This window comes from Eumetopias jubatus, unplaced genomic scaffold (genome assembly GCF_037043125.1).
Source record: "Eumetopias jubatus isolate StellerSeaLion01/CBP00866 unplaced genomic scaffold, mEumJub1_p1.0 scaffold_15, whole genome shotgun sequence".
Lineage (NCBI taxonomy): Eukaryota > Metazoa > Chordata > Mammalia > Carnivora > Otariidae > Eumetopias > Eumetopias jubatus.
The window spans coordinates 93,313,828-93,331,226 of NW_028274821.1; the positions used below are offsets into that span (position 1 = coordinate 93,313,828).

Consider the following 17,399-nt stretch of genomic DNA (forward strand, 5'->3'; position numbering starts at 1 on the left):
GCCGTGAGAGCCGCACAGCCCAGACCAGCCTCAGGGTGTGAGAGGTGGGGTCCAACGCCTGCCTCTCCTGGAAGCAGGCCGGGAACACAGAACTCTCAGCCCCTGGAGCCTGCCCCAGGCTGCAGGGCTATTTAGGGAGTCCGCAAGGCCAAGAACGTCGCAGAAACAAAACGCGAGGCAGGTGCCCGCGCTCTGAGCGGAAGCAGTGGCATCTGCCCAGTGAATGGCACTGATTACACAGACGCTCCGGAAGTCCCGCTTTCTGCAGGAACGCCGCCCTGCCTTTAATCCTCGGCCTCCACCCACTGCGGCCCCCCAGCCTCGCCGCAGCAGGGCACAGGGGCCGCCCAAACCCAAAAGAAGCTGCCCGGCGCCCCACACGGACATGTGAGACACGGGCCCTCCCCGCCGCCTAGCAGGGGAAGAAGTCGGGGAAGATACTGTCCACCTCCTCCCGCAGGGCCAGGCTGGGGCAGCCCGCATCCAAGCCCCATGGCTCCAGAGGGCCATCCGGGAGCTCCTGGGAGCCAGGCTCGGGGTCTGTCAGGAAGCCTGGCTCTGCCCTGTCCAGCAGGCTGCTCCTGGCTGTGCTCCGAGAAGGGGCACTGGCACCTCTGCCCTCCAGAGACCCTGGAAGCAGATGGGACACATGAGCCTGGGTACCTGGGCCGGGCACAGTGGGGTCAAGGTGCAGAACAGGCCTGCCTCCGTCCCGCCTGTCTTGGAAGCCCTTGGCTCCTGAGTGCCACGACAGGTGGGCGAGCCCACTCCCGCTGGCCCTGCTTGAGACCCAGGAGGACCTATCAGAGAACAACACAAAGCCGTTTCCCACCACACTCGTCTCACAGACGTTATGCTCATCTCCCGTCCAGATACCCTTGCAGGAACATTTAGAGAAGCACAGACCCCGAATGGCAGAGAAGACACGACCAGCTCCACACACCACGCTCACAGACGCTCCATGTACACACACATTCCCTTGCGTTCCCCACCCCAATGACCCTGAAGACCACCAGCGGGGAGAAAATAGAGGCTCAGAAACAGACAGCAGGACCTTGGTGTAAGCCCGCTCACATCTCCCCGTTAATCCCAGCCAACTGCCCAGCCCCTTACCCAGATTGGCTGAGGGCCCAAGGCCTGGCCCTCATCACGGCCAGTAGTGGCCCAGGCCGCACACCCCCACTCACCCAGCCACCAGTCGGGACCAGCGTTCAGCAAGTAGGACGTCCCGTCTTCCACGTCACATCCCAACACGGGCCTGAATGGGACCAGAAGACTTCACCCTGAGTGATCCCAGGTGAAGCCACTCCTCGAACCTCAAGAGGAAGGTGCAGAACCTCAAAAGTGGCTTCAGGGTCAGGATGAACGGGGTGCCCCTCCCTCCCCGCCAGACCCTGAGCCTGCCCACTGAGGACGGACTGGCCCATCCCCCTGCCTCTGCTGGCTCCCCCCCACCCCCTGCCTCTGCCACGATCCCTTCCCACGCCCCAGCTGGTGCATGCTCACAAAACACAAACTCGTTTACTATCAGCCAAAACACAGACCGGCTAGGAACATAACAACGTTTTCGGAAACGCGTCAGAAAGCCACATGGCGGCGTCTGGCTCAAACGGGCCCGGGCTGGCAGCTGTGGCCCAGGCACAGGGAGCGAGGAAGACAGACTTCCCAGGGGTGGGGGCGGGCAGAGCGTGGGCAGAACTGGAAGGAGGTGTGTGGGACTGCTGTAAACGCCCAGCAGGGCACCCACCTGGTGTCCAGTGTCACGACAGGGTCGGCCCCCTCCACTGGGGGCCCAGCCTGGCCCAGGCAGCTCTGAGCCTCTTCGCTCACCAGGGGGGAGGGTGGCTGCCACAAACGGGGAGGCCAGGGTGGGGGCAGCCTCAGCGCCTTGGAGGGACTTGGGCCTGAGGGCTGGGACAGCAGGCTGCAGGGCCCTACGGCAGAAGTGAGGTGCAGGTCGGCCTTCCTCACATGGGCAGCAGCCCTCGGCCCCTGCCTGCTGTCCCCGGCACAGGGACAAAAAAACCTCAGAAACAGGAGGCAGACAGATGACCCGGAGATGGACACCCAGGGCCACGGAAGCTTCTCAGAGAAAACACCTGCTTGGCCTCAGATCAGCCCTTGGGGCTCAGATCTGGAACCCCACCCCATCCACCCACAGTCCCTACCCCAGCCTCCTCCCTCAGATCTAACTCCCTGCCATGTGACCTCTGCACCCTCACGCCCTGCCCGTGGCTCCCAAAGTTCCCTGGAGGCCCCAGCTCCACCGCCAGGCCTGGTGACAGCAAGTCCCCTCCCCTGCTCCGTGGGCACGTCCGGGCAATCAGAAGGCATCCTTGGCTCCCGGGGCAGTCACGTGCATGGGGCCTAAAGGCCCTCACAGCCATTCGTGCCCAAGGAGTGACAGACAGCTGGGGTGCAGGGTCCCGCATGAGGCAGAAGCAGTCATCAGCAATGCCCTGGGGGCTTGGCTGGCACAGAACAAAGGCCCTCCCGGTGCAGAGCCCGTGACTCACTCAATTACAGAAGGATCAGGAGGGCACCGAGAAGCCCGGGCTGCGTGGCGGCCGCTCAAGAGCCGGGCACAACAGTGGCCAGCAGCAGGCACGAGGACAGGACCCGGGGGCCCCCAGAGGCCCAAGGTGAAGGAGGACTGGGGGCCTGTCCTTGGGGAGCAGAAGCCTGGACCCTGCTCCCTGGCAGAGAACAGGAAACCAGGACAGGCCAAGAGCGGCCCCCCACCTGCAGCTGAGAAGCCCAGGGCACCTCAGCTGCACCCCTGCCCCTGGTGGCGCCCGTTAACCTGTGTTTACCACAGCTAAGGGCAGCACGGGGTCCCCGAGGTTCACCCTGACACGGGGGTGCATCACAAGGAGAGAACCACAACAGGTGGCCAACCCTTACAGAGGAACAGACCCCCACCCCCATGCCCTGGGGTCAGAAACCATCCTGCAGCACGCCCCTGTCCCCTCTCTGGCAAGAACACCAACCCCATCTGCGCTGGGACCCGCCCTGCTTACCAGGGAGGGCTGGCGGCCCCTCCGGCACCTCGGCCACCCCCAACGGGGCCTCGCCCTCGCCTGCGCCCGCGGTCACACAGCTGGAAGGAGCCCGTGGCCTAGTGACACAAAGACAGAGGGGGAGCCTGAACGGTCCGCGTCTGCTGCCCCCGCGGGCTCCCCAGCCACCCAGGGGACACTAACACAGTCAGCCCACAGGCTCCCGTGCCGCAGTCTGGGGGCCCTGCTGCGCTCGAACGCGACATGGCCTGCTGCGTAACATCCCTCTGCCACTCGCGCCACGTCTCCTTGGAAAGACCAAGAACCTAAAATGGAAACAAGCAACCTAAACGAGAACAGTCAAGCAACACACACAGGAAACCAGGCTGTGAGTTATCACGGGCTGCCCTGCGGGGGTCCAAGAGGCTCAGCCTGAGCGCAGACCCCAGCCCGAAAAGCAGAGCAGGGGACGGAGGGGGTGTGAGGGACTGAAGATGGCAGAACCGAGATGGTTCCCGGGGGCTCCCGCCACACCGGTACAGGCCGCCCACGGACAGCTGGAACCGGCAGAAACAGAGAATGCCAGCCAAAATCACACCACCCTGGCTGCCCCGCAGGGGGCAAGGGAGGTCAGAGCTGCCCCCCCTCTGGGGGGGTGGGAGATGCCCCACAGCGGCCCCTCCGCACAGCGCGACCCGGCGGCCTGAACACCACTCACAGCGCGCGGCTCCTGGCTGGGCACCAGGGTGCCAGCAAGCCGCAGGAACTGCACCGCCATCTCCAGGACCGAGGCCATGTCCTCCCGCCGGCCATCAAACCGGGGCAGCAGGGCCCGAAGGCGCTCGCAGCTCACGGAGATCCGCTTCCTGCTTCCAGACAAGCAACAGTGTCCGTCAGCCCACCTGGCCCTGGCCAGGGGAAGGGCCTCAGCTGCCGGAACGCCCATCGGAGCCGCCCCAGGCTCCCCACTGGTCAGCTCTCCCAACATTGTGAGCCCTTCAGGGTCGCCGGCCACAAGCCACCCAGACGCTTGCACCAGCCATGGCCAGCCGGGCCCTGGATTCCCGCCCCCCCCCCGCCAGACCCCAGAAGCACACCCTTGAGCAGCCCAGGACTGCGGTCAGACAGGGGGCTGCAGAGGTGGGCCCTGGGAAGCCCCTCCCTTGGGTTTTCTTGCTCAGCCTACCGCGTGCTAACTGCCCCCTGACTGATGGCCCCCACATCCCTGTTCCAGCTGCCCACACCCGCGTCACAGCCCCGAATCTGATGTCCTCGGCCGCCCCCGCTACAACACCGCTGCAAGCCCGGGACCATCCTCCACCCACCTGCGCTCCCTCTCGCTGAGCACGTTCCGCGGGAGGCCGGAGCCGGAGCGGGAGCCGGAGCCGGAGCCGGAGCGGGAGCCGGGAGGCTCCGGGGGCGCCCCGACTGGGCGGGCGCCCTGGCCGCTGGATGGGGAAGAGCCGCTGCCCAGGACAGGCGAGAGTGCGGAGCTCCGTGAACCCCGGAAAACGCCGCAGGACCCAGGGGCCCTCAGGGACGTCCTTGGGGGGCCGCCGGGGCAGGGGTGGGGGGTGATGCTGGCCAGGGTCCCCCTCGGCCCTTCCTCCCCCCACAGGGTCTGCGGCCGGTGCTCTGCCCCAGGGGGTCCTGCCGGGTGGGCACCTGCAGCTCAGTCCCCCACCCCCGGCACCCCTGAGCAGAGGCCTTCCACCTGACCCCCTCCAGCGCCCCCCCCGGGTCCTCACCTGCACCCCCCAAAAGCACCCTCAGGCCCCCGGGACGCCATGAGCGCAGCCGCGAGGAGGCAACCGCACGCCCGGGACCCCCCCTAGGCGCCTGCCCCACGCATGCGTCTGGCCGGCTCCGCCCACTCACGTGCGCCCCTGCCCCACGTGCCCCCTGCCCTGCCCGGGCACGTGCTCCGCCCCGCCCCCACGCACCCCGGGCCTCAGAGCTTCTCCCAGCGGAAGTTGCCGTGAAGGGGTGGCCTGGGCGGGCAGGCCCTGAGGCCGCAGTCTGGCCCGGACTGGGTGCTCCTCCCGGCCCGCGCGCACTCAGGGGGGGCCTCCCTGGGTGCTGCCCCGAGCTGGGCTCTGTCAGTTGAGAGGCAGGGGCCCTGCCCGCAGGGAGCCCAACCAGGGATGGGGGACGCAGGTGAAGCACTACCCCGGGAAGGAGGGCACGGGGTAGGGCGGGGATTTCCTGGACAGGGCCGGGCAGCCAGCCTCCCAAGCAGGAGCCCGCAGGAGCCCAGGCTCTTCCGGGCGCTGTCCCGTGGGCCAGGTGTCGGGACGCCAGGCGCGGCAGCTAGGGCTCGTCCCTCCGCGGAGCAGTCTGTGTTTCCTGGGGCGGGGCCGGCCACAGGTGTGGGGGGAGGAGGAGGAGATGGGAGTTTCCGGAACACTGCGCAGCCAGGAACCCGGCTTGGGGGTCCCAGAGGAGAGTGGGAAGGCTGGTCTGAGGACGGCTGACGGAGATCTGTGGGGCGCAGGGTCGCCTAGGGACGGCTGGAGGATGCCCACCTGCCCCTGGAGGCCCGCAAGCCTGCAGTCCACGTGCGCCTGTCCCCGGAAACACGTCCCTTTCCCAGGCGCCCCATCTCAGTGAAGTGCCACCCTCCCCCAGGAGCCAGGGGGCATGCTGACAGCTCCCGGCCGCGGGTCCCTCCCTGTGCCTCCCCAGCACGCCGCGCCGGCTGGCCTGCCTGCTCCCCACCCCTGCCTCTGGCCACGCATGGGCCCTCTGCCTGCCCTGCGCCCCTGGATTCTCGCCACCCTCTCAGCTCACTCCCCAGGGGGGCGCTGCTCAGAGCCCCAGAGCCCCGCAGGTCTCTGGGGCGCTCGGTGCCAGTGCTCCAGCTGCTCGTCTTGCTGGACCTCCAGGGACGGGGCGGGGAGGGGGGGGTTCCCTGGGAGGACTGAGCCCCTCCCACCAGAGGCGAGACGCCCTCTGGCGACCTTGGGGTTTTCCAGCGTTAAAGCGCTGTCTCCTGTTTCTCGCGGTTACGAGGGTTCCGAGCGCCGCGGTGGGGACGGGTCCCGGGTGGGGATGCGCCGACCCCGACCGTCCCCCGCCTGGTCCCCCGCCCGGTCCCCCGCCCGGTCCTCCGCCGCCGCCATTCCCGGCGCGGCCGGCAGGGGGCGCGCCCGGCCTGGCGCCCGAACCCTGACCCTGAAGCAGGCTTTCTTCTGCTCGGAGAAAGAAAGTGCTGTGTTTCGGAGCCAAGCGAAGAAGCCTTTCCTTCGGCTCCGGATCTGAGCCGCTGCCGCCGCGCATGCCGCTCCCCGACGGGGCGCGCAACCCGAGGGGCTCGTCCACGGGGTCGTGGCCGGGGGCGCGCGGCGCGGGCCACACCAACCGGACCTTCGTGTTCGACGACGGCCGATGCTCCCCCAGGTACGGCCGATGCGCCTCTCCGCTGGCGGAGGGACCCCAGTCCCCGCCTGCGCCCCCTCCTACCCCAGAAACCCCCGGTTCTCCGAGAGCCCCACATCCCAGGTCCACCTCCACACCCGCACCCGCGAGCGCCCTCCCCCGCCTACGGTGGGGACAGGAGAGCCCCACAGGACCCGGCCGCGCGGAACGACCGGCAGGTGCCCAGGGCTGGCGTCTGTCTGCCTGCGTTCCTAGCGTGCAAGTGGCCCTAGCCCGGCCATTTTTAGGTCTGAGGCTCCGGCATCTCCCAGGTGCAGGGCCTCCCAGCCCCCCTCCACCGAACCTGGAGGAGGGGTACATCAGGGGTGCACACCCGCAGGGGTGGCAGCGCGGCACCCAAGTGGGGCATGGCAGGGGTACTCCACAGGGAAGCAGTGTTCAAGGGCGGTCCTTGGACCCGGACTGGGGTGTGGAATGCATGTGCGCTGTTACACAGAAGGCAAGAGTCCTGGCTTTTAATCCTTTGATATTTTGGCTTGTCATTTCTCTTTCGGGTCCCTATTTGCGCAGCGGTCTGAGAAGAGGGCCAACTGATATATAGCTTCTCGGTGGCTTGGGACCCTGCGGCAGATGGTCGGCCACCTTTCCCCATACAGTGTCCCAGGATGCCATGTATCCTGTGCAGCCAGGACCGCACCGGGGAAGACAGAGCCCCAACAGACCGGCTGGGTTTTTGTCCCAACCCAGGGAAGGTCATGCTGGGTGGAAGGTCAGGCTGGATGGGGAAAGGGAGACTGGGTGAGGGCCCCCAAGAGAAGATTAGGCTAGGTGGCGAGCCCACAGGAAAAGTCAGCCTGGGTAAGGACCACCCCCACCCCCTACCCCCACCCAACAAAGGTGAGGCTAGACTGGAGTGAGAGCAACCACGAACAAGGCTGCTGGGTTAGGGAGGCAGGCTTCGGCTGGGAGAGGGAAGATCTTTCTCGGGTGGAATGAGGGCCTGGGTTGGGGAGCTTCTGCGGGGCAGGTTCCTGCACCCGGCTTCACAGCAGGGGCGGCTCCAGAGTCCAGGGGCCTGGTTTTGCGCCCCATCTGGACCATGGGTGCGGCTCTGTCTTGAGAGGTGCTGCATGATATCAGTAACAGTCTGGGGTTCTGGGCAGAGGTGGGGTGGTGAGTACCCCTGTCTTCTGCTGGGGCTGTGAGGTCAAGCACCAGGGGTCCTGGGGAGGGCTCTTAGCTCTCTGGGCTGCAGGAATCTTTACCTTGGTGTCTCTACCCCTGCCTGGACCCTAGGTCTATCCCTGGGAGGTGGGGTCCCAGGCCCCAGCCACCCCATCAGATCAATGGACACTGATCTTTTTATCCGGTTCCTTCCCCAGGTACAGATGTCACTACCCTGCAGGGGACAGTTGTGATGGAAGGGACAGAGGCCTGGGGAGGCCTGTCCTGCCCCAGAGCTGGCCAGTGGTAGCCTTCTGGTCCGAGCTCTCTGGCGTTTCCTGGAACTGCCGGTTCCCCTCAGCCCTGCCGCTCCCCACTGGGGGCTGGCGTGGCACCCTGTGGGCCGTGATGGCAGAGGGTGCAAAGATTCAGGGCTGGCGTCCTGCCGGGGCGTGCCTGGCCAGAAGTCTCGGCCAGCCCTCTAGGCCCATATTCGGAAGTGGTGCCTGCAGGGCAGCAGGAAGTGGCCCAGGCGCCGTGGGAAAGGTTCTCAGGGTGGAGGTACCGCGTAGCTGTGGCCGGCACAAGGGTGGCCTCTTGGTCTAGGGAATTGGAGGAGACTCGGGTCTGCCTTCTGCCAGGAGAGTCTGCAGAGCAGCTCAGAAAGACAGGTGAGCAAGAAGGAGACAGAGGTGGAGGTAGCCACTGGGAGCTGTGCTTCTGTCAGAGGGCAGGTCGGGCGTGACCTGTGTCCTCACGTCCCGCTGCGCCACGGTCTCTGAGTGTGCTGGTCTGTCCGCCAGCCACTTGTCCACACATCCGGGTCTGAGTGACCTGTGGGGTGGCCGAGGTCGGGCTCTGTGGCTGTGCCTTTCCCTCCCCACGGAGGGTTAGTGACTAAGTGTGAATTCTTTCACGAGGTTTCTCCCCGGGCTCCCGGAGGACGCAGGGGTTTGCAGGCTGGTCCGGAGCACTGCCTGCCTTTACCAGAGAGGCCCCCGGGATTTCTGCCCTGGGAACGTCTGCCTGGGTGTGTCTGGAGCCTTGTGGGTGAAGCGGGCTACTGGGCAGGTGTGTGCGTGCCTGAGTGTGTGTGTGTGCGTGTGCATGTGTGCACACACGCGCATTCCAGTAGGAGAGCGGAACAGGACAGGGCGGGGGCACCTGGAGTGTGGAGGAGGGCCCTGCCCGCTGCTGGAGTGGCGGGGGAACGATGGGGGCGCACGGGAGTCTCTGGGGGGAGCTCTGAAATGGGTGTCGGCTCAGGAGCAGCACCTGATTACCCAGGCATTTTTAAAGCTGTCTCGGGAACTCTTTCGGACCTTGTGTGTGTGGGTGTTCTCCTCCACACGTTCACCCGAAATCTTTTTCCGCCTGTGGAGCCAGGGGCCTTGCCTAGGAGGTGAGGCTCATACTAGATTCCGGTGAGTTCAAAACGTTTGCAGGGGATGGAGGCGGGGCTGAGCCAGCTCCCCGGACTGGGGTCCCTGAGAGGCCTTCTGGAGAAGTCGGCTGTGTCGTCTGGACCTTCCTCTGTGCTGTCACTCTGGGCTGTTCTGTGTGGGGCAGTGAGGTCTGGAGGCCTTTGGACAGGCCAGCCACCCTAGGTGCCAGTCTGGCCCGCAATATTGCTGGACGCGCTGACAGTGACTGGACCGGGGCTCCTTGCCGGGGGCCTCAGCTGGTGGTGGTCTCCTGAAAGGAAGGGCAGCCACCATGTCCTTGCTAGTGCAGGGGACCCAGCTCCGGGCTGCTGGGCGGCCGCAGGGAGGGGCCGTGGCCGGGACCCGAGCAACGTGTGAGGTGGTGGTGTCCGCTGCACCCCCCCGCCCGTGGCTGAGGCACGAGGGCTGGCGTCCTGGGGTGCTCTTCTTGTCAGCTTTGTCCCTGCCGAGCCGCTGGAGCCATCACGGAGGGACGGAGCATGAACTCCTGTTTCTCCCCAGGGGTCAGGGCCGGAAGCAGGTGGGGGAGCAGGTGGAGTTCGGTCTCTGCGGGGGCACCTGTAATCGCTGGGCTGGGTGGTGCGGGGCCAGCAGCTGAGGGCCTGGGGGACCTGGGGGCCTGAAGAGGTCCTCCCTGACCCTGTGGGTCGTGGGGGCGGCAGGGCTCGGGGAAGTCAAACAACCTGTCTACCGCCGGGCCAGATGACAGCCCACTCTCCTGACTGTGCCTGTGGGGACCCTGGCCACAGCTTGGGGCTTGTGTCTGCAGTGACAGCACAGCTCTAGGCCGGCAGGGCTGACAGCCTGGCACAGAATTCCTGTGGGGGCCCTTACAGTGTTGGTGGGGACGTGACCCTGGAGGCATTGGCAGGACTCAGGGAACAGAGGGCAGGGGAGCCAGCCAGAGAGTTGGGTTCTCTTGGATGCCGAGAGCACAAGGCTCTAAGAACCGAGGATCTGCCAGGAGTAAGGTGTGACGTGTGGGCAGTGACATCCCCACCTGAGGATGTTTCCAGATGAGGACACCTTTGCAGGTCATGCCAGCCTTCAGGGGCATGCAGTGTGGCCAGCTCTGTGGGCTGAGCAGGGGCCTGGCAGGGGTAGAAGGGGCAGCCCTTCTCTAGGGGGAGCCCCCATGCCCTGCCGTGACAGAGGGGATGCCGCATTGCCACCTCAGGCTGGCTGTCCTGACAGGTTCCTGAGGGCCCCCCACATCCCGTGTGTCCAGCTGGAGGGGCAGGTACTTGGGCATCTTCAGCCAGAGGACGGGATGCAGCTTACGGGCAGGACCAACTAAGGATCGTGGGCACCCAGGGAGTGAGTGCTAGGCCTTGCCATCTGGACACGGACCTACTGCCTGACCCTGAGTGACCAGGCATGCTAGGTCCTTCTAGGGGTGTGCAACGGGGGGCTTTCTTGAGAGGTAGGTCCAAGCCCAGGTGGGCGGGCAGAGTGGGAACTGCAAATCCCCGTGGCTTCTGCCTCCCCCTGCATCCTCACGGGTGGACCTCGGCTCAGGGAAGGCCAGTGGTGGGGACAGGGCTCTGGGCCCGAGACCCTGCATCCACACCACTACCAGGTCCTTCCTGCCTGCCCCCTGGGTGTGCTCGATGTATGGAGAAAGCTACTGTGAAGTGTCTGTTTGGATGACTCTCCAGTTTCAATTCAGTTCAACGATGCGTTCTGAGCTTTCACTTTGGAACTTGACGCATCCGGGAGACGGTGGGGAGGAGCCATCCACGGCATTGACTCAGAACCCCCACCCCTGAGGAGAGAGGGTGGACATTCCCCAGAGATGCCTGCCGGCCTGCTGCTGAACAGCTCAAACAGCTCCAGCTTTTTAATTATTGTGCAAAGGAAGCACTTAGCTTTTCTGTTGTGGTCAGCAGAGAGATGCGGCTTTCCACTTCCCTGGGCACCAAGCCTGGCTCTCCACTGCCCCCCCTCCACCCGACGATGCTGCAGTGTCTTCAGGGCTCTCCTGCGTGCTGAGCAGGGATGCACGGGGCTGTCCTCACACCTCGTAGCTGTGTGCACAGACATACTCACACATGCGTGCATACATGCATGCACGCATCCTTCATCCCCAATTCCTCTTGACAAACGTAGCTCTCCAGGCTCCTTGGGAATTCTGAATTGAGTGTGAGCCATGGAGGGACACATCGTAGGAGAGAGACCGTGTCCTTTAGCCAGAGGAGCTGCCACTCACCGCAGGCCCTGGGACAGTCCCTTTGGCACTGTAAGCAATCGGGACCCCTACAAGGGCCCTGGGGGAAGAAGGAATGTTTTTCCAGGATGCCACGTGCCCGGTGTGAGGAGCAGGGCACTTCTCCCCAGAGGCCTGCCCAGAGGTGGGCCCAGGATGAGGGCGAGGGGACTGGGGCTCCGGCCTGGGGGTGCTGGGGGCAGGGGTGGTCCTGGCCTCCTGGCCTCCGGTAACAAGTCTCCTGGGACGTGGGCTCCTCATGTGACATTGTGGGCGAGACGTGGCCACCAGCTGCCACGCCTACACTGAGGTCACCACACAGTGGGGACAAGCCGTGCATGGCCTGCAAGCTGGGGGCCCAGAGAAGACGTCCTCTCGGGAGGTTCTTCAGGAGTGGAGTTGTCCTGTCTTTAGCATGGGAGTCCCCAAAAGGGCAAAGGCTCTGGGCAGGACAGCCCTGCTGTTTCATCAAAGCTGGTGCATGGCTCCCAGCGGCTTCTCTCGCGTCCACGAGGTGCACACGGGCACGAAAGACCACTGCACGCCCTCCCCGCTCTGGACATTCTCAGACCACACGTGGCCACGTGACCGCACTCGACTCTGTCTCCCCGACGACCAGCGAGGTGGAGAGCTTTTCCACGTATACGTTGGCCGATTTTTGTGATCTTTGACCTGCCACGTGCCTATTCTTCGTCTTTCTGTGCCCGTGTGTCTTTCCTCCACAAACTGCGGGTGGTCCCGCAGGTGGCCCGGCTGTGATTGCTGCTGCCGGCGGCTATCCCTGGGGATCATGGTTTGGTCCTCTGCTCCATTCCTTGACGTGCTGTGGTCTTCACGTACTAGAGGCCTTCTCCACGCCAGACGACTGTGCCCTGCATCCTGTTCCAATCTTCTCCTCCATGTGGGGCCACATGTTTGCCGCAGCCTGGCCTGAGTACCTGGGTTCCAGCACCAACCCTGCCAGGCCAGGCGCACGTCCCCGTGTCCCGTCAGTGCAGGGCGGTGGGGGAGGGGGGGTCCGCCGTGACTGCCACCCCCTGCACATCCCCAGGCCCCTGCTGCATGACCTTTCCCATGCCAACCCCAGGGCTCCCATGGCTGCAGCTCGGTCTGGGTAGCCACAAGACCTGTCTTGGTTCTGGTTGCACGTTTATTTTTCGGTCTGAATTTTGGAAGCAATTTGTCATATTTTGAGAAATTGACCACATGTGTTGATGGGAACTAACTGCCACTTTGGGGAATGGACTGCTGAGCCATTGGGAACATGACCTCCTCGTCCCGCTAGAGACAGCTTCCAGCCAGCGTCCGAGTGCAGTGCGGTCTCCCCCGTGGTCCCATCAGCTCCAGGGGCTCGGGTCTGTGTGGCCGCAGTGAGCGGGATCCGCCCAAGACGCTTGCCACTGTGTTATTGTTCCCGCTCCTGGCTTGTGGGATGCGCTCAGGTGGGGCCCGGTTATTAGATGCTTTCATTTGTTCTAATAGTTTCTCAGTCGATTGTCTCGGGTTTTCTAGGCAAGTGGTGGTTCTCTCCATTACAGCTGTGCACATTTCTTTTCAGCTTTGTTCTTCTCGCTCTTTTCTTTGTCTTGTGGGCCGGCCAGGACTCCCTTCATGGTGGGCAGACTGGCATCCCCATGTTGGCCTCGATTTCTGGAAGATTCCTCTTGTTAATTAAGATGGGGCTGTTTCTTCTTACGTCTGAGATATCAGTGGATTTTGATTCTTAACAAATATTTTCTTCCATATCTGCCGGTGTAACCCAAATGGATTTCCTCCTTGAATTGCTTAGTAGAATGAAGTACATTGCACTTATTTTAGATAAACTCTATTTGATTTTGTCCTTGCAATGTTAATAGGCTACTGGATCCATTCGCTAACAGTTTATTCAAGCTGTTTGTACGTAGAGTCTTCAGAGAGACAGTCTAATGTCCGTGTTGGTTCTGTGTGGGTGTGATTTCAGTGACGGGTTTGGGCCAGCCTTGGGAAATAAGCAGAGGAGCTTCCACTTCTTCCTGGGCTCTGCAGCAGTTCGACTGAGGGGGCAGACTTGAGTGTAAAACCGTTAGGGCCTGGTGCCTTTGGTGGGCGGAGCAGGTCTTTGACTATTTACCTTCCCATAGTCCTGCCGACTGACTCTTTGAGCACCAAGGGGGTGGATGCGAGCAGGACAGAGAAGCAGAAATCCCTGGCTCTCGGGAGTTCCCCTCACCACCCAAAGGCAGCAAGCACATCTGCTGCTAAATAGGAAGGCTTCAGCATCAGGCCAACCTGGCTCCCCACCCTGGTGGCCTCTTCCTAAGCTTCAGGACCTCGGTGAAGCTCCTCAGGCTCCATGAGCCCATGGGTCCTTATCTCAGATGATAGACATAGTGAGTCCTGGCTCCGTGCAGTTTGTTTTCAGGACCCATGCCACCACCCCGCAGTGCTGCCGAGGCTTTCCCTCCCACGGGGTTGGAGGCTCAGGGCACATGATTACGCATGCACTGGACTGCTGAGGGGGACTTCTCTTGCTGTGCGCCAGGCTGCACACATCCACTCCCATCCCTGGCCTCTCCGGCTGGATCCCACAGGTCAGCATCACAAATCCCAGCTCCCCAAAGGGGCCTCCAGCTGACCTGGAGAGGGCAGGATGGGGGGGTTGGACATCCCAGGGACGCTTGGAGTCAGAGCCTTTATCCCCCGGAACTTGGCCAAATACTGGCCAGCCAGTCCAGAATTAAACACTGATGCAGACTAAGCCGTCTTGTGCCAGGGGTTATGCCAAATGTCTCACACTCACCTTCTTAGCCCTTTGCAACCAACCTAGGAGGATGGAAGGCACCCTCACTTACAGATGAGGAAGCTGAGGCTCAGAGAGGGCTGGTGACTCCCCTGGGGCTCCCAGTGTGAACTGATGGGACAGGCCTGAACCACGCTCGAGTCCTTAGGACCCTCGGCTGCCACCTGGGCCTCATGCGTTTGTGTCCACGGGCCCTGAGAGTCCCCAGGAGGAGCAGGGATGCCCCCCGCCCTGCCCGGGGGCAGGGGGGATGCTCTGCCCTGGTTCCAAGGGTTGGCAGGTCCCACAGAGGGGACTCCCCATCTTGTCCTGAGGGCACGTGAGGGCTGGGCCCATGGATGCCTTCCTTGGGCCACCAGAGCACACAGTTCGTGTAGACATCAGCAGTCCTTTGGTGCGGCTGTCACAGGAGATGTAAAGATAACCAGCATGGTCTCGGGCTTCCCAGACTTCCTCCCTAGCTCCCTCAGGTCAGGTGGGGAGAAGGGAACAGGAAGTACACTGTGTCTGGGCAGCCAAGCTGGGGTCCTGTTCCTGCCCCACCCGGACCACCTCAGCTGTAGCAGGGTCGGGGGAACAGCACGCCACTCCCATGTGCTGGAAGCTCTCAGGGACACATGCCTTGGGGCTTAGGGAGAGATCTCAACCAGACCCCAATGCCTCGGGGAGCGTGGCTCAGCCACAGGCACCTTTCCAGGAGACCCCGGGGGCCCCAGCCCTCAGCTAGCACAACAAATGGCCCTGGGCTTTCAGCTCTGCTGGGAGAACAAAGGCAGGATACCAGGAGGCCTGTGGGGTGTCCGTTCACTCATTCGCTTGTCCAGTGTCCCAGTGGCACCATCAGGGATGAAGGGCAACACGCCTTTATCGCCTGCCCCAGGGGTATGGGGCCAGGCCTTCCAGCTCCTGATGCACTTCCTGTCCCCCCCCACCTGTGTCCCCCCTGGAAGCCCCCTGTAGCTTCCACCCTCTGAGCTCTTCCACAGACCCTGCCAGCTCTGGGCCTTGAAGCTGGGACAGAGAGAAAACCCAAAGCAGCTCACACCAGGGAAGGAATCAGGGGCAGCCATGCCTGGGGAGCCGGCAGTCTCTCGGGACTTTCAGTGAGAGAGGGGCAAAATCGAGAAGTTACAGCCCCTAGCCTCTGGCCACGTGGTTCTCCTGCCTGCCCGCGCCTCCCCACAGCCCAGCCAGCTTATGACTAAGGAAAAACATGCAGCCACACTGATGCAATTAGGAAAATGTTATTTTTCAAACGCTGCCAGATCCTCAGGGTTGACCTTGTAACCTGGGAAAATAGCACGCGGGCGTGTCAGGCCTGCGCCTGCCACTTGCAGCTTTGGCCTGGGACAGTCCTTGAGCAGCTCTGACACCTGTGGGATGGGGGTGCCGAGACCCCCCTGTTGCATGTCCAGGGGACAGGGAGCGTGGGAGGGGCCCTCGCTGGGGGCTCAGGGAACGTGCCTGCCCCTCCGGGTTTGAGGAAAGAGGAGAGCTTCTAGGCGCCCACCCGCCTGCCCGGCACTTGCGTGGATATCGTGCTCCAGGTGAGTGCCGCTCCCAGCCTCTGGGCACAGCCTTTTCCAGCTCAGGGAGCAGAGTGTGGTCAGCAGACTCCTGTGCCTGCCTGGAGACTAAGTCCAGCCCCTGCGTCCTTCTGCACTTTCCTGCCAGTCAGGCTTTAGAACAGGGAAAGGGCCTGCTAAGATGGAAGACACCGTCTCCCAGCTCCTTCTGCTCTCCCAGGAGGCCCAGCCCAGAACCCACTCACTCTAAAGAATCACAGCTGATGTGCTGCCCTCCTGAGGGTCTTGACTCTTAGAGGAGCCTGGCGAGGGTGAGCCCAGGAGGTGGGGGCTGCGAGGGGAGGATTCCTGCTTTCTCCCAAGCATCCTGTCATGGGCTGCCTGGGAAGCAACACCAAGGGGTTAGCTGGGGCTGGACTCACCTAGAAGGCCAGCCGGTGCCAGAGGACCAGGAGTGCAGGGCGCTGGTTGAGGTCAGGAGCCTGGGTCTCTGTTTGCACATCTGTGCCACGGGGATGTGTGTCCCCAAGGTATCCCATTAAGAGATGCGCAGCTGCCCTGCTGGGTCAGGTGCCACTGTACTGTTATGGGGTTATGGGGCTCAATGGGGCGGCTAGTGACCCTCTCGCCTGGAGAGCAGAGAGGGCTAATGTGCACAGGGCTTTGGGAGCTGCTGCCCCAGAAGGCCAGGAGCCCGGGGTGGCTCTGCTGGTACCTACCCCCACTCATATCGTGGGTAAGTAGCCAAAACTCACTTCGATGTGGCGATGGGGACAAGAAAGGGCCAGAAGCCCTGGAAGACACATGCTTCCTCCTCAAAAAGCTGAAGACCACCAGGGACCCTCTCAGTTTGCCTAGTCTGGCCCCCAATCCCCTGTTCCAGCCTATCCAGGTCTCTTCAACTCAGGTGATAGGGGCAGGGGTCTCTGTGGTCTCAGAATCCTGCTGACACCGCCGAGGTCAGATCTGGGGCGCAAAGGGACCCTGCCTGCCCCCAACGACACTCCCTCCTAGGTGCTGCTCTGAGACAAGCCACTTGGCCCCAGGGAAGCCGAGGACAAAGACCTCTTCTTAAGTCTGGTCAGGCATCCCCCTCCCCAGGAGCCTGAGGGTCTGGAAGGAGGTCTTTGGGTCAAAGACAGGTGTTCTGGACCTGGAGGAAAGCTGAGCAGGCAGCCTTAGCAGAAGGATTGTGGAGGGGGCCGCTGGGAGGGCTTCATGGCCCTGAAATGGCCTTGACAAACCTTCCCCTGTGTGCTCTGGAGTGAGCCCCAGGCAGGTGTCGTGCATCCCAGCAGCCACAGGCCTGGCAGGCAGGGTGGGGCTGCTGGGGGCAGGCCAGCGAGGGTGGGAGGCCTGCACTGAGTGACCGGGCCCTGCAGGAGGCAGGGCTGGGGAGAGAGGGGGGACTGTGTGGGGTGCAGCCAGAGTAGGGGGGTGCTGCTCTGGGCTGATCAGGCAGGGGTCTTTGGAAGGGGAGGGGGATGCAGGGGGGAGGGGCAGTGGGTGCAGGGGGGGAGGGCTGTACCTGTGCGTGGCTGACCCAGCTGGGCGGGGGGGCGGGGGGGGTGTTGGGGGGCACTTGGGAATGCCGACCGGGGATGGCTCTCAGCTGACCCCGCGGGCGGGGGTCTGCGGGAGGCGGGGCTGTGGGGGGCGCGGGTGCAGCGCGGGCGCGGGCTGAGGGGGCGCTGGTGTGTGCCCGCAGGCAGCCCAGCGGCGAGGACGGCGGCCACGGGGACGGCGTGCGCCCGGACACCGCCAGCTTCAAGATGAGCGACCTGGACACGGAGGTGCTGCCCTTGCCACCGCGGTACCGCTTCAGGGACCTGCTGCTGGGAGACCAGTCCTTCCAGAACGACGACAGGTAGGGGCGGGGGTCACCGCGTTCTCAGAGCTGTC

At 63.7% G+C, this 17,399-nt stretch overlaps 2 protein-coding genes across 13 annotated transcripts in view; one reads left to right on the forward strand and one right to left on the reverse strand.

Annotated features, from left to right (window-relative positions):
- Positions 1-253: 253 nt before the first annotated feature.
- SOHLH1 (spermatogenesis and oogenesis specific basic helix-loop-helix 1) lies at positions 254-4,858 on the reverse strand. Of its 2 annotated transcripts, XR_015766868.1 has the most exons (9): positions 4,748-4,858; positions 4,325-4,465; positions 3,718-3,865; positions 3,204-3,325; positions 3,021-3,118; positions 2,517-2,748; positions 1,748-1,934; positions 1,188-1,258; positions 543-630 (listed from the first exon to the last, which is right to left on the reverse strand). XR_015766868.1 is itself a non-coding variant. In XM_028094828.2 (8 exons), the coding sequence occupies exons 1-8, from the start codon at positions 4,786-4,788 to the stop codon at positions 413-415; spliced, it is 1,026 nt and encodes a 341-aa protein (XP_027950629.1). In that variant the 5' UTR covers positions 4,789-4,858; the 3' UTR covers positions 254-412. The 2 variants fall into 2 exon arrangements, 1 of the variants encoding a protein (XP_027950629.1); XM_028094828.2 differs by lacking the exon at positions 2,517-2,748 and having other exon boundaries at positions 254-630.
- Positions 4,859-6,105: 1,247 nt separating this feature from the next.
- Positions 6,106-17,399, forward strand: part of KCNT1 (potassium sodium-activated channel subfamily T member 1) — a 65,573-nt gene continuing 54,279 nt past the window's right edge. For 3 of the 11 annotated variants that reach the window (XM_088018968.1, XM_088018980.1, XM_088018981.1), the window contains exons 1-2: positions 6,169-6,398; positions 17,206-17,364. In XM_088018968.1, coding sequence (XP_087875094.1) covers positions 6,277-6,398; positions 17,206-17,364 — 281 coding nt within the window. In that variant the 5' untranslated portion in view covers positions 6,169-6,276. Of the gene's footprint in view, positions 6,399-8,096; positions 8,213-17,205; positions 17,365-17,399 lie in introns of those variants that run through there. The other 8 variants (XM_088018970.1, XM_088018983.1, XM_088018969.1 and 5 more) reach the window with 6 other exon arrangements.